This window comes from Mytilus galloprovincialis, chromosome 2, assembly GCF_965363235.1.
Source record: "Mytilus galloprovincialis chromosome 2, xbMytGall1.hap1.1, whole genome shotgun sequence".
Lineage (NCBI taxonomy): Eukaryota > Metazoa > Mollusca > Bivalvia > Mytilida > Mytilidae > Mytilus > Mytilus galloprovincialis.
Window position 1 is genome coordinate 3,375,318 of NC_134839.1, and position 12,426 is coordinate 3,387,743.

At 31.7% G+C, this 12,426-nt stretch overlaps 1 protein-coding gene across 1 annotated transcript in view; it reads left to right on the forward strand.

The window, feature by feature from the left end:
- The window catches only part of LOC143062698 (obscurin-like protein 1), a 198,541-nt gene that overhangs the window by 13,389 nt on the left and 172,726 nt on the right, over window positions 1-12,426 (forward strand). Inside the window, exons 5-9 of the mRNA XM_076234448.1 lie at window positions 1,086-1,140; window positions 6,464-6,534; window positions 7,125-7,181; window positions 8,995-9,033; window positions 9,699-9,956. Of these exons, the coding sequence (XP_076090563.1) occupies window positions 1,086-1,140; window positions 6,464-6,534; window positions 7,125-7,181; window positions 8,995-9,033; window positions 9,699-9,956 (480 nt within the window). The remainder of the gene's footprint in view (window positions 1-1,085; window positions 1,141-6,463; window positions 6,535-7,124; window positions 7,182-8,994; window positions 9,034-9,698; window positions 9,957-12,426) is intronic.

Sequence of the window (12,426 nt, forward strand, 5' to 3'; positions counted from 1 at the left end):
TCTACATTAAGGTCCAAAGGGTCCAAAATTAAACTAAGTTTGATTTTAACAAAAGTTAAATTCTTGGGCTTATTTGATATGCTTTATCTAAACATGTACTTTGATTTTTGATTATGGGCCCTGTTTTCAAGTTGGTCCAAATCAGGATTCCACATCAAGTATTGTGCAATAGCAAGAAATTTTCAATTTCACAGTAGTGCACAATAGCAAGAAATATCTAATTGCACAATATTGTGCAATAGCAATTAATTTTCAATTGGAGTTATCTTTCTTTGTATAAAATAGTAGTTGATAATATATGTTGGAAATTTGCCAGACATGACTATGATGTCATTTTCTATTTTTATTTCTATTTTTATTTGCCAATAACTTTATGTAAATAACTTCATTGGAAATTTGCCAATATAAAATGTTGCTGATGAAGCTTTTTTTCCTTATCTTATCTAAAATGTTTTTAGATAAGGTATGTTGGACATTTGCCAGACATGACTATGATGTCATTTTCTATTTTTATTTGCCAATAACTTTATGTAAATAACTTCATTGGAAATTTGCCAATATAGAATGTTGCTGATGAAGTTTTTTTTATTGTTTTATACAATAAACCTGTTACAGATTAATTTTAAATTTTAGTGGTGCCACTTACTGTTCTAGAGTAATGCCCCATTACAGATGGAAAAATTGCTGAAATTTTTTTTCCAGTTCTCTAACTTAAGTTTGCCTCAACCAAATGTTATAAAACTTTACACAATGCTTATTACCACAAAATACAAATCAAGGCTTAATTTTGATATCATAACTCTTACCATTCTAGAGTAATGCCCTTTATAAAAGGGAAAAATGGTGAAGTTTTCATTCAGTTCTGTAACTTATTTTTGCCTCAATCATATGTTATAAAACTCATTCACAATATTTTAAAGGATAATTTTGTGGCACCGAGAAAATTGCAGGAAGAAACATTTCATGTGTTTGATGCTGTGACAATCACAAAATTATACCTGATCCACTTTCAGCGTGACCTCTGAAAAACTTGTACTTCAATTTTCATTTTATTTTAATATGTATTTTTTCTGTATTGTTTTCAGATTATAATTGTATAGATGAGACAAAACCACAAGGCACCTATCAATGTTCCTCCATGTGAGTTTATATGTTGTAGTTTATTATAATACCATTTATGTGTTTACCTGTTTTTATGCCCTATTTATGGGCATTATGTTTTCTGATCTGTGCGTCCGTCCGCCCATCCGTCTGTTCGTCACGCTTCAGGTTATAGGTTTTGGTCGAGGTAGTTTTTGATGAAGTTGAAGTCCAATCAACTTGAAACTTTGTACACATGTTCCCTAGGATATGATCTTTCTAATTGTAATTAGAGATTTGCCCCCATTTTTATGGTCCACTGAACATAGAAAATGATAGTGTGGATGGGGCATCTGTGTACTTGGGACACATTCTTGTTTGTACTTGTCAGCTGTAGGAGTAGGGCTAATAAGGCCTTTATTTAATCCAAATATTAGTGCAAATTAAAAAGTTTCCATACATATTTTAAACTTGTCCTAACTTCACTTGGGTACAAAGTGAATAGAAAAGAAAGTCAAATTTCACATTTAATGAAATTATCACGGCAACCAACCATAACATAATTTATATATTTTGTAAAAATTTTTGATTTTCTGATTTTAGTCAACTTTTGAGATGGGCGTATGAAATTTGGGCCGATTTAAAAAATTTTCATTCTTTTATTTGCGCCGATTTCATTTTTAGCTCACCTGACCTGAAAGGTCAAGTGAGCTTTTCTCATCACTTGGCGTCTGTCGTCTGTCGTCCGTCATCCGTAAACTTTTACAAAAATCTTCTCCTCTGAAACTACGGGGCCAAATATAACCAAACTTGGCCACAATCATACTTGGGGTATCTCGTTTAAAATATGTGTCCGATGACCTGGCTATCAAACCAAGATTGCTGCCATGGCTAAAAATAGAACACAGGGGTAAAATGTACATTTTGGCTTATATCTTTAAAACCAAAGCATTTAGAGCAAATCTGACTGGGGGTAAAATTGTTGATCAGGTCAAGATCTATCTTCTCTAAAATTTTCAGATGAATCGGACAACCTGTTGTTAGGCTGCTGCCCCTGAATTGGTAATTTTAAGGACATTTTGCAGTTTTTGGTTATTATCTTGAATACTATTATAGATAGGGATAAACTGTAAACAGCAATGATGTTCAGCAAAATAAGACCTACAAATAAGTCAACATGACCAAAATTGTCAGTCAACCCCTTAAGGAGTTATTGCCCTTTATAGTCAATTTTAACAACTTTTTCGTCATTTTTTGTAACTTGTACAAAAATCTTCTTCTCTGAAACTACTTGGCCAAATTTAAACTAACTTGGCCACAATCATAATTGTGGTATATAGTTTAAAAAATGTGTCAGATGACCCCACCTACCAAACAAAATGGCCGACATGGCTAAAATTAGAACATAGTGGTAAAATGCAGTTTTTGGGATACGATTGCTTTCAAGCAAATTGTAGACTTATACCAGTGGCTCAGGACAATTCCCTCACTTCAACCGTTTTATTCTAAACATAAAGGACCATCCCAGGTTCTTATGATTGTCTTGGTTTAAAAGGTAAAAACAAACAAAGGGATTGAACTTAAACAACTTTCCTATAATGTTCTTTTCATAATCTTCATGTTTGATATTTCCCTTGACTTATATGCGTGTTTTTAACAACACGGAAAATCAGAATCAAGCAGTATTTATATTTATTGTTTTTATAAATTTAAACACACGTCAGAGAGATTTCCCCAGTTGTGATAAAAATGCGAGAGTTCTCTGAATTCCGATTAATCTATTTCTGTCATATAAGTGAAGTGGAGTTTTACTTATATGTCACCGTTATTAAACTGATATTTGATATTGTACTTCCATAAAAAATAAAGAACCATTTAGGTTTAATATACGTTCTTAATACAGGGTTTGTTTAGGTAATTATGCGCATACGTATAGTTTTCTTGACTCAAAGGGGTACAAGGTTGAATGGTAGCTCTGGATTCCCCGCTCAATTGATTAATTTATAACTCATGGGATCCTTTCTTTGTATATCTGCTATTTAGGTTCATTGTTGTTGCATAATTTTAAATCATATGCATCATTTAAATTAAAAGAAATGTAGTCCTTTACTTTCAACACCCCTTCAGGCGAAATGGAGTCGTCCATATTATCGTTTCGAGTTTCCGGAAGTCACTTCCGTGAATTCTGACTCAAAACATGTACATCATGTTGAGAAAAATTAACTCGTTCTGTCGATAAACGTCGTATTATATTAAAAACGATCGCAATTTAAATTCTATTTTTATTTTCACTATAAACAAGATAAACATGATAAAAGATATCAATATCCATTAAACATTAAAAGTTGTTTTAATGATAGGGGAACCTGATTATAATCATAATACATGCATTGACATGAATGTTAAGGGTAGTTAAAGCAGTTGATTCAGAACCATATGGGCAATACAACATTTTGTACAATTTGTAGCAGATATACGTACTCATACTAGACAAGCACTCCTACAGTAAGAGAGCCATACAGGTGCTATTTAAACTAGCTTGAAATCTAAAGAGCGTAAGAGAAAGTCCACAGACTGAATACCTAAATATCAATATAGGAAACTTGTGCAGAAATGCCATCTGAAGAAGAAATAAACAACACCAATGCTGATGCTACAGAAGCTATAACAGCATTAATGTCAATATAAAATCGCTAAAATATACTATTGAGTCTTGGAAAGCGAGAGCTGGAAGAAAAGTAAAGAGTTTGTTAAAATGCTGAGACAATAAGGTTCCCTTAAGAAAAAAACATCAGAATATTTAAAACTTTCTTTGATTACAATCACAGTGTAAATGTACCTGACATCTATGGCATCATCAGTTAAAGTTACTTAATCATTCCATATAAAATTGTCATGTCATATCTTAATATCATTATGCATATATATGTGACACCTTTAATAAAAGATTAATTACCTATATGTATTGTTTATTTAAAAAAAAACCCACAATACTGGTACAATACTGGAATACAATACTGGTACAAAATTTGTATACCAGTATTGTGCACAATACTAGTATATAATACCAGTATTGCGATCACCAACTACAGGAGATCCAAACCAAAGAATGTGTACGAAATGGAGTCATGATCACTGACCCAAAGGAAATTAAATATTTAAAGAGTTAAGCATGGGATTCCTCATAGAATTAACGTAGGAAAATAGGTGATAAGATACGAAGTGAAATACTTCTCTCACTCTGAGTCTCAGTGACTGCTGTGGAAAGTAAACTTGGAATTAATAGTTCAAAAATAAAACATGATAGGCCTAAGTACATTGTTCATACTCTTTTAACCGTGATTGGCTTTTTTTGCAACTTTTCAGATTACGTAAATATTACATTTTACATCAGTTGAATTAGTTTTGAAAATAATATTATCCAGCTACATGTATACATGTGTCAATGAAAACAATGACAATTGTATCCCTCAGAGCAATCTGCTCTTTGATTAATTTATATCTTTGAAACTAAGACATTACGGGCAAATCTTTCAACATTTAAATGTCCATCAGAATAAGATCTATCCCCTCGCAAATTTTTAGATGAATCCTACAACCTGTTGTTGGGTTGCTGCCCTAAAATTGGTAATTTTAAGGAAATTTTGCAGTTTTTTGGTTATTATCTTGAATACTATTATAGATAGAGATAAACTGTGAACAGCAATAATGTTTAGCAAAGTAAGATCTACAAATAAGTCAACATGACCAAAATTGTCAGAGAACCCCTTAAGGAGTTATTGTCCTTTATAGTCAATATTGAACAACTTTTCGTCCTTTTTGTAACTTGTACAAAAATCTTCTTTTCTAAAATTATGGGCCAAATTTAACCAAACTTGGCCACAATCATTACTAGGGTATCTATTTTAAAAAAAGTGTCTAATGACCCCGCCTACCAACCAAGATGGCAGACAATAGTAAATACAGTTACAGGTGAGTGACACAGGCTCTTGAGAGCCTCTAGTTTCATTTGCGCCGATTTTATATTTGGTCCTAATTAGATTTACAGGTAAGTTTATACTTGTATAAGTACTATAAACCATTGGTCAAATCTGGTTATAAATTTTGTTCATTTAAGTTTAATAAATAAGTTAATTTTGATTGCACACTATAACGAGCTGAGGAGTCATTTTGTTCATCATCGACAGTCATACATATCAGAAGGTCAGTGTCCTGAAACATAAAAAAACATATCTTACTGATATACCATAAAATCATGAAAAGCTAGAGTCACCACGGATTCAGCTGATGGTCTGACTACTGTCAAACCATAGAATGAGCATAACCATGTGGCAGATGATCGAAAGACAGAGGCTAAAGAACTATGGGTACGGTCAAGGAAAAAATCTGGAGATGTATCTAGTAGGCCTTCTTTCACCTCCTCGTGAGCAGGGGACAACAGTTATATTCATGTTATGATTGACAATTCATAACATTTGTACAACTGACTAACGGAAGAGGTCTATAATGATAAATGAAAAAATAACATGACTTGGATAGTGAGCTGTCTCATTAGCACTCATACCACATCTTCGTATATCTATTCACCTGTAATTTACCTGTAAAAATATCGGCACAAATGAAAAAAAATTACGGCGCAATTGAAAGAAAAAATCGGAGCAAATGCAAAAGGTCGTTTGAGATTATATTGATATATATATATCATAATATTTCTGAAATTTAACTTAGAATGAAATTCAAAACAGTGTAGCTGTGGCCATTGATTGACACATTAAATTGATCCATTGACTGGGACAATTTACGTGAACGTTTGTCTGTAACGACCACTGTTCACGACGTACCTACGATAGACATTTAAACTGTGGGGTCACCAAAGGTTTCTAAACGCCTTTAATTATAAAATAATTCGAAAAATTAATCAGGAATAACCTTAATGTTTTGATTTATATATAATATTTAAATTAAAACATCGTGTTATTTCTGATTAATTTTTCGAATTACTTTATTTATGTGTTGAGAACCTTTGGTGACCCCATAGTTTCAGTGTCTTTAAAAAGTACATAGTGAGCAGTGATCGTTACATACAAACGTTCACCTAAATTTTCCCAGTCAATGAATGAATTTAATGTGTCAATCAATGGCCACAGCTACACTGTTTTGAATTTCATTCTATCATTTATGTTTTAAAGCCTTTACAAATCATGAATGGCAGAGTGAGTTGTTTGATAGAGAGTTTTATTTGAATTATCTTAAAAAATATGATAAGCAGGGCTTTATCTACAAACTTCATATTGAAAAATGTCAGTCAACTACTACATTGTAATAAGAGTTGTAACCCATGCAAATAAAAACACTATAATAGGATACTGTTTTTTTCTTCCAGATCTGATGAAGAATTAAAGCCTGTCACAAATGTTACTCCTGTTGGCTCTGTGCCTATAGTTTATGATAAAGGTAAATGTTTCTGATTTTTCAGTAAATTCATTATTTGCAAGCTACTTAAGCAAGGGGCAACAGCTTTTGTTTATTATTATTTTTTTAATGGTAAAGCTACCTTTAGGTAAAAAAGGAGTAATTTGAACAATTCCAGAATGTATTACTATTACGCAAATCAATATCTGTTAGAATGTAAACTTTTTTTTGTGAGCAATAGTTAGCACTCAAAAGTTCTGCACTAAATCCAATGAAATATTAAAAAAAATATGTCCTTTTAAATTTCAAAAAATAGTGATACATACTGTGAGTTAACAGCTTTCTTCTTGACGAAAAAAATATCCTGATCTATACATTGAATTATAAAATTGGAATACTTTGAACCTTAAAACATCATGTTTGTGTTTCAATATATTGAAGGTAAAATATTTATGTTTTGCTCTTTACATATTTAAAGATAATAAACAAATTGAGAAGGGAAGCCTCTGGCAGTTCACAGATAAGTACATCTATATAAGGATGGATGCATCTATCAAGGATAGCAGAATACTTCAAAATTGTGTTCTATAATACGACAAGAACTTAATTCATAGTTTATTTCTGTCTTTCAGTATACAGATATGTTGCTGCTTCATGCTGTACAATTTTAGTAGTAGTGAGTGTATTAGGTATGTATTGACGCTGAAGCAATAATGAATGGAAAAATAAGTTGCTATGAAATTCTATATGCTACTAATAATGAACAGTATTTGATGTTGCAAAATATATGAGACATATCAAGGATAATCTGATGACTGTGCAGAAATCATGATCTATTTAAGAAATAATTCATGGGGCTTGAATATATCGTGATTTTGGCCATTTATGACAAATATTTTACCCTGAGCGATAGCCCGTGATAAAATCACGATATATTTAAGCCCCCATGAATTATTTTGATTCTAATAAGACAAATACAGCAGTTGTTTTGGATCGAAGCGCTCTAGGTGAAGGCATCATTTGCCGTTCCCATAAATAAACGAAATATTAAATTGACGTAAACGAACAGAGCAAACTGACTTAGTGAGATGCTCAAACTATTTTTGAATTTAGATTCCTGTTTTAGGCATATCTGGCCGGATTCTTTTAGTGGCCATGCATTTCCCTCAGGTATTGTGTGTAATCTTGATTTGTCTCCTTAATCAATTTATGAGATTTGAACATAGGTAAACCACTGATGCCCTAATTTGTCAAATATCATTTTTCAGTTATTATGAGTATAGAATCATTGCTAGGTATACATTTTTGTTAAGTAGGGCTTACATAACTTTTCCCCATTTTCAAATAAAGTTTTCTTGACCAGGTCCTTTTCTCATATATAAGGAACATTGAGGAACATGCAAACTATATTCCTTATAGTCGTAGAATAATTCAAAGATGTAAATAATCCCCTCTGACAGGCCTAGGGATCATTTGAACTTTTATTTTAATGGTTCACTGTCTTAACTGCAATTAATGGCACATAACTTGAGCTATAGTGATGTCAACTCTGGAGGCAGGAATTGATCTTAGATCAAAGTTTCCTATTTTAGAAGTTGTTATAGCTCGACAAATCCCATCTGTTGTACAGATGCCGTTTGGTCTTTAGTTTTGATCTGGAATATTTCATTGACTTTAAAAAAAAAATAATCAGTTAATTTATCCACTTTGAATAACAAACAAAAACAGTAACTATTTTTGGTATACCAGCATGTTGTGTTTTAGGTAAGCTTATTTATGCAGTGTTCACATGACCTTGACTTCATTTTCTGGATAAGGACTTTAACATGTTTAAAAGGAGAAGGAAACCAAATTATAATGTTATCATTTACAGAATCTATTCATTTAACAACAACATCTCTTCCTGTAAAAAAAAATGTCAGAAGGTCAATAATATTAATCTTTTTCTATCTTCCATGAAAAAAAAAATTATGAAAATTTTATTGATAGAAGTTTCATAGTTGAATTCAGACCCTTTCTTAATTTTCTTTAGTAGAATACCATTGAATACAGCTCCATAAAAACAAGCAATATCTAGATGTTTTTAGAGATTTCAGGTAGTACCTAACACTACAGGGATATAACTCTGTAAAATGAGCTAAACGTTTTTTTGAATCATGTTCTATTGAATTGTCAAGGAAATGTTAAGCTTTTCGATGACAAAAATGTGTGTTTATCAAACTGCTTTATATCCAATGACATTTTTTCCTTGAAAGTGATTGGTTCAAGTTTTATAAAATTTTGTATTTTTTTCAAAGGGTCTAAGTAAATATTTTGTCAAAATTTTACAAAAATTAAACGATCCAAATTAGTTTTAGTCAAAGTGTTATGTACCACCTTGAATGAAACAACATTAATTTTAATTTTAAAGCTACATCCTCTTTTATTTATAGTAAGATTATGACTTAACAGTATGCTATAATGTATCTTTTAAATGAACAAAGTTTTCTATATTTATTTTAGTATTAATATATTTTTGGAGATCTAGAAGGCCAAATAAAAGTAAGTAAAATGTAATAGTATTTTTTTGTACAATTGTAGAATTTTGTCACCTGCATTTCTTGTCGTCACTAAGGGATCAATATGAGTGTTATTACTTTTGTTAAACCACAGCTTCTAAAGATACATTTCATCTTGCCTAAGGGAGATATGAAGATTTGTTCACCTTATAGAATTCATATTACCTGAGAGGGCATCACATTTATTCTGTATTTTAAGAGTTAAGGTTGTTCGCTACTCTGTTTACATAAAAAAAACAAGCTTGTTAAAATGTTGTTATAAATTGATAGAATATAAAAAAAGAAAGTGAAAAAGCAGAATAAAGGAGGGGTCTATATGCTTGTTTTTGAGATATAAGACATAGCAAATTCTTATTCAAAATTTATTAAAAAATAACATGGATCTTATAGGATTTTCAAATATGGCTTTTTAAACTATATGTAATAAAATTATGAAAAAAAAGTGGGGTTAGTTGGAATTTTTTTTAGAAATTTTTAAATGGCATTACATGGATAAAACCAGAAGAATCCCCAATATCTGGCAAAAAATGACAAACAAGATTAGGGAACATCGTAAACAACTTAGATTAAAGTTTATCTCATCTGTTAATTTGTCAATTTTGACCAGATAACCTTAATAGTTATACCAAAAATCTATTTTCATTTCAGTTTTCATCGAAGACCTTGTAGACCAGAACTGCTTTCAAGGTGATCCAGTTACATTTACATGTGAGGTGAAACAAGAAAACATTGAAGGGATATGGAGCAAAGATGGAAACGAGCTTAAGCCTTCTGAATCTATAAATATAACAGTTGATGGAAGAATTCATAAATTAGTACTTAAAAGTTCTATAACTTATGACAGTGGAAATTACTCATGTCAGATTAAGGATGAAAATAGCTCAGCACAATTAATAGTAAAAGAAGGTAATCTAAGTAGGATTTAATCAAGCATATAGTTTTTGTCGAGCCTGCAACTTTGTTGCAGAAAGCTCGACATAGGGATGGTGATCCGGCGGCGGCGGCGGCTACGGCGGCTATGTCAGCGGCGGCGGTGTTAGCTAACTTCTTAAAAGCTTTATATTTTAGAAGGTGGAAGACCTGGATGCTTCATACTTTGTATATAGATGCCTCATGTTACGAAATTTCCGTCAGTCACATGTCCAATGTCCTTGACCTCATTTTTATGGTTCAGTGACCACTTGAAAAAAAAGTTCAAATTTTTTGTAATGTTGAATTCTCTCTTATTATAAGTAATAGGATAACTATATTTCATATGTGCGTACCTTGCAAGGTCCTAATGTCTGTCAGACAGTTTTCACTTGACCTCGACCTCATTTCATGGATCAGTGAACAAGGTTAAGTTTTGGTGGTCAAGTCCATATCTCAGAAACTATAAGCAATAGGTATTATATATTTGGTGTATGGAAGGACGGTAAGGTGTACATGTCCAACTGGCAGGTGTCATCCGACCTTGACCTCATTTTCATGGTTCACTGGTTATAGTTAAGTTTTTGTGTTTTGGTCTGTATTTCTTATGCTTTATGCAATAGATCTACCATATTTGGTGTATGGAATGATTGTAAGATGTACATGTCTAGCTGACAGGTGTCATCTGACCTTGACTTCATTTTCATGGTTTAGTGATCAAAGTTAAATTTTTGAGTTTTTGTCTTTTTGTTCTTATACTATATGCATTAGGTCAACTTTATTCGGTGTATGGAAATATTTTATGATCTTTATGTCAGTCGCTCAGGTTTTATGACCTCATTTTCACGGTTCATTGCACTGTGTTAAGTTTTGTGTTTTGGTCTATTTTTCTTAAACTATAAGTAATAGGTCAACTATATATGTTGTATAGAAGCATTGTTAGCTGTACATGTCTGCCTGGCATGGTTCATCTGACCTTGACCTCATTTTCAAGGTTCATTGGTCTTTGTTTAGTTATCTTGGTTAATGTTAAGTTTATGTGACAGTTGTTATAAAGCTTAATTTTATACTTAGGACTATCAACATAATATTAATGATTAGTATAGAAGGCGAGACATTTCAGCGTGTGCACTCTTGTTATTTTTAAATGACATCGTATAATGGTAGCATGTCGTCGTCTGCATCGTCCAAAGACGATTAAGTTTCCAGACAATAAGTTTAGATTTAGTGAACGGATCTCTACAAATTTTAACCAGAAGGTTTAATACTACTATTAAGGAAGGTTGGGATTGATTTTTGGGTTATGGTCCCAATAGGTTAGGAAAAGGGGCAAAAAAAGGGTCCCAAAATAAGCATTTTTATACGCCTATCAAAATTTTGATGGGACATATGATGGTATACAAATGTCCGGTGTCTGTCTGTCCGTCTGTCTGTCCGGCGTAAATATGTCACATCCTAACTTGAGAACAACTTATCCAAATTTCATGAAACTTAATATTGTTGTTTCTTATGATGGTCAAATGATCTGTATACTTTTTGGTGAAAATAAGATTAAAACTTTTTGAGTTACGGCACTTAGTAACTAAAACAGGAGTGTGTTTTTTTTACATGTTGCACTGTATCTCAAAAACGATTTTTGATTATTGCTTTTAAAAACCTTACACACTTCTTATTTATATTAATCTTAATATATGTATACTTTTTGGTGATGGTTCAAAATTTCATTTTTTAGTTATTGAGTATTTTTTTTTGACATGTTGTGTCGTATCTCAAAAACAATTTATGATTATTGTTTAAAACTTAAAACACTTCATTGTTATATTAATCTTAAGACCTGTATAATTTTTGGTTTTGATTCAAAATTTTATTTTAGTGATATTTAGTTTTTTTTGGTTCACATGTCCCGTATTTCAAAAACAATATATGGTTAATAAAACTTCCCCCCAATACAACGGGCGTATCATGTGCTCATGGCGCAGCTTTTTATTGTAGTTTTCAAACAATATCTTGTGTTTAAGTGTATGAATCTCTCTGAAATTATACCAAAGTTTCCATACCATGAAGGTATGGTTAGTAATGACTTTGGGGGTGGGTTATGGCTGAACATGTTTTGGAATTAGGGGCTAAAAAAGGGAAAATACTAGGTTTTCCGGACAATAACTTTAGATTTAGTGAATGGATCTCTACAAATTTTTACAAGAAGGTTCAATACCACTAAAGGAATTTTGGGATTGATTTTGGGGTTATAGTCCCAATAGTTTAGGAATTAGGAGCCAAAAAGGGGGCCCAAAATAAGCATTTTTTCAGATTTCAAACTATAACTTGTGTTACAAAAAACTTTTTTTTTTCCAAATTTTTGAAAAGTTTGAAGAAGAAATCTTTAATTGCACAATATTGCATAATAGATTTGTAACGTTTTGACATTTGTTTTGTGTCAGAAACTCATATCATGTCAAAAATTTGATCA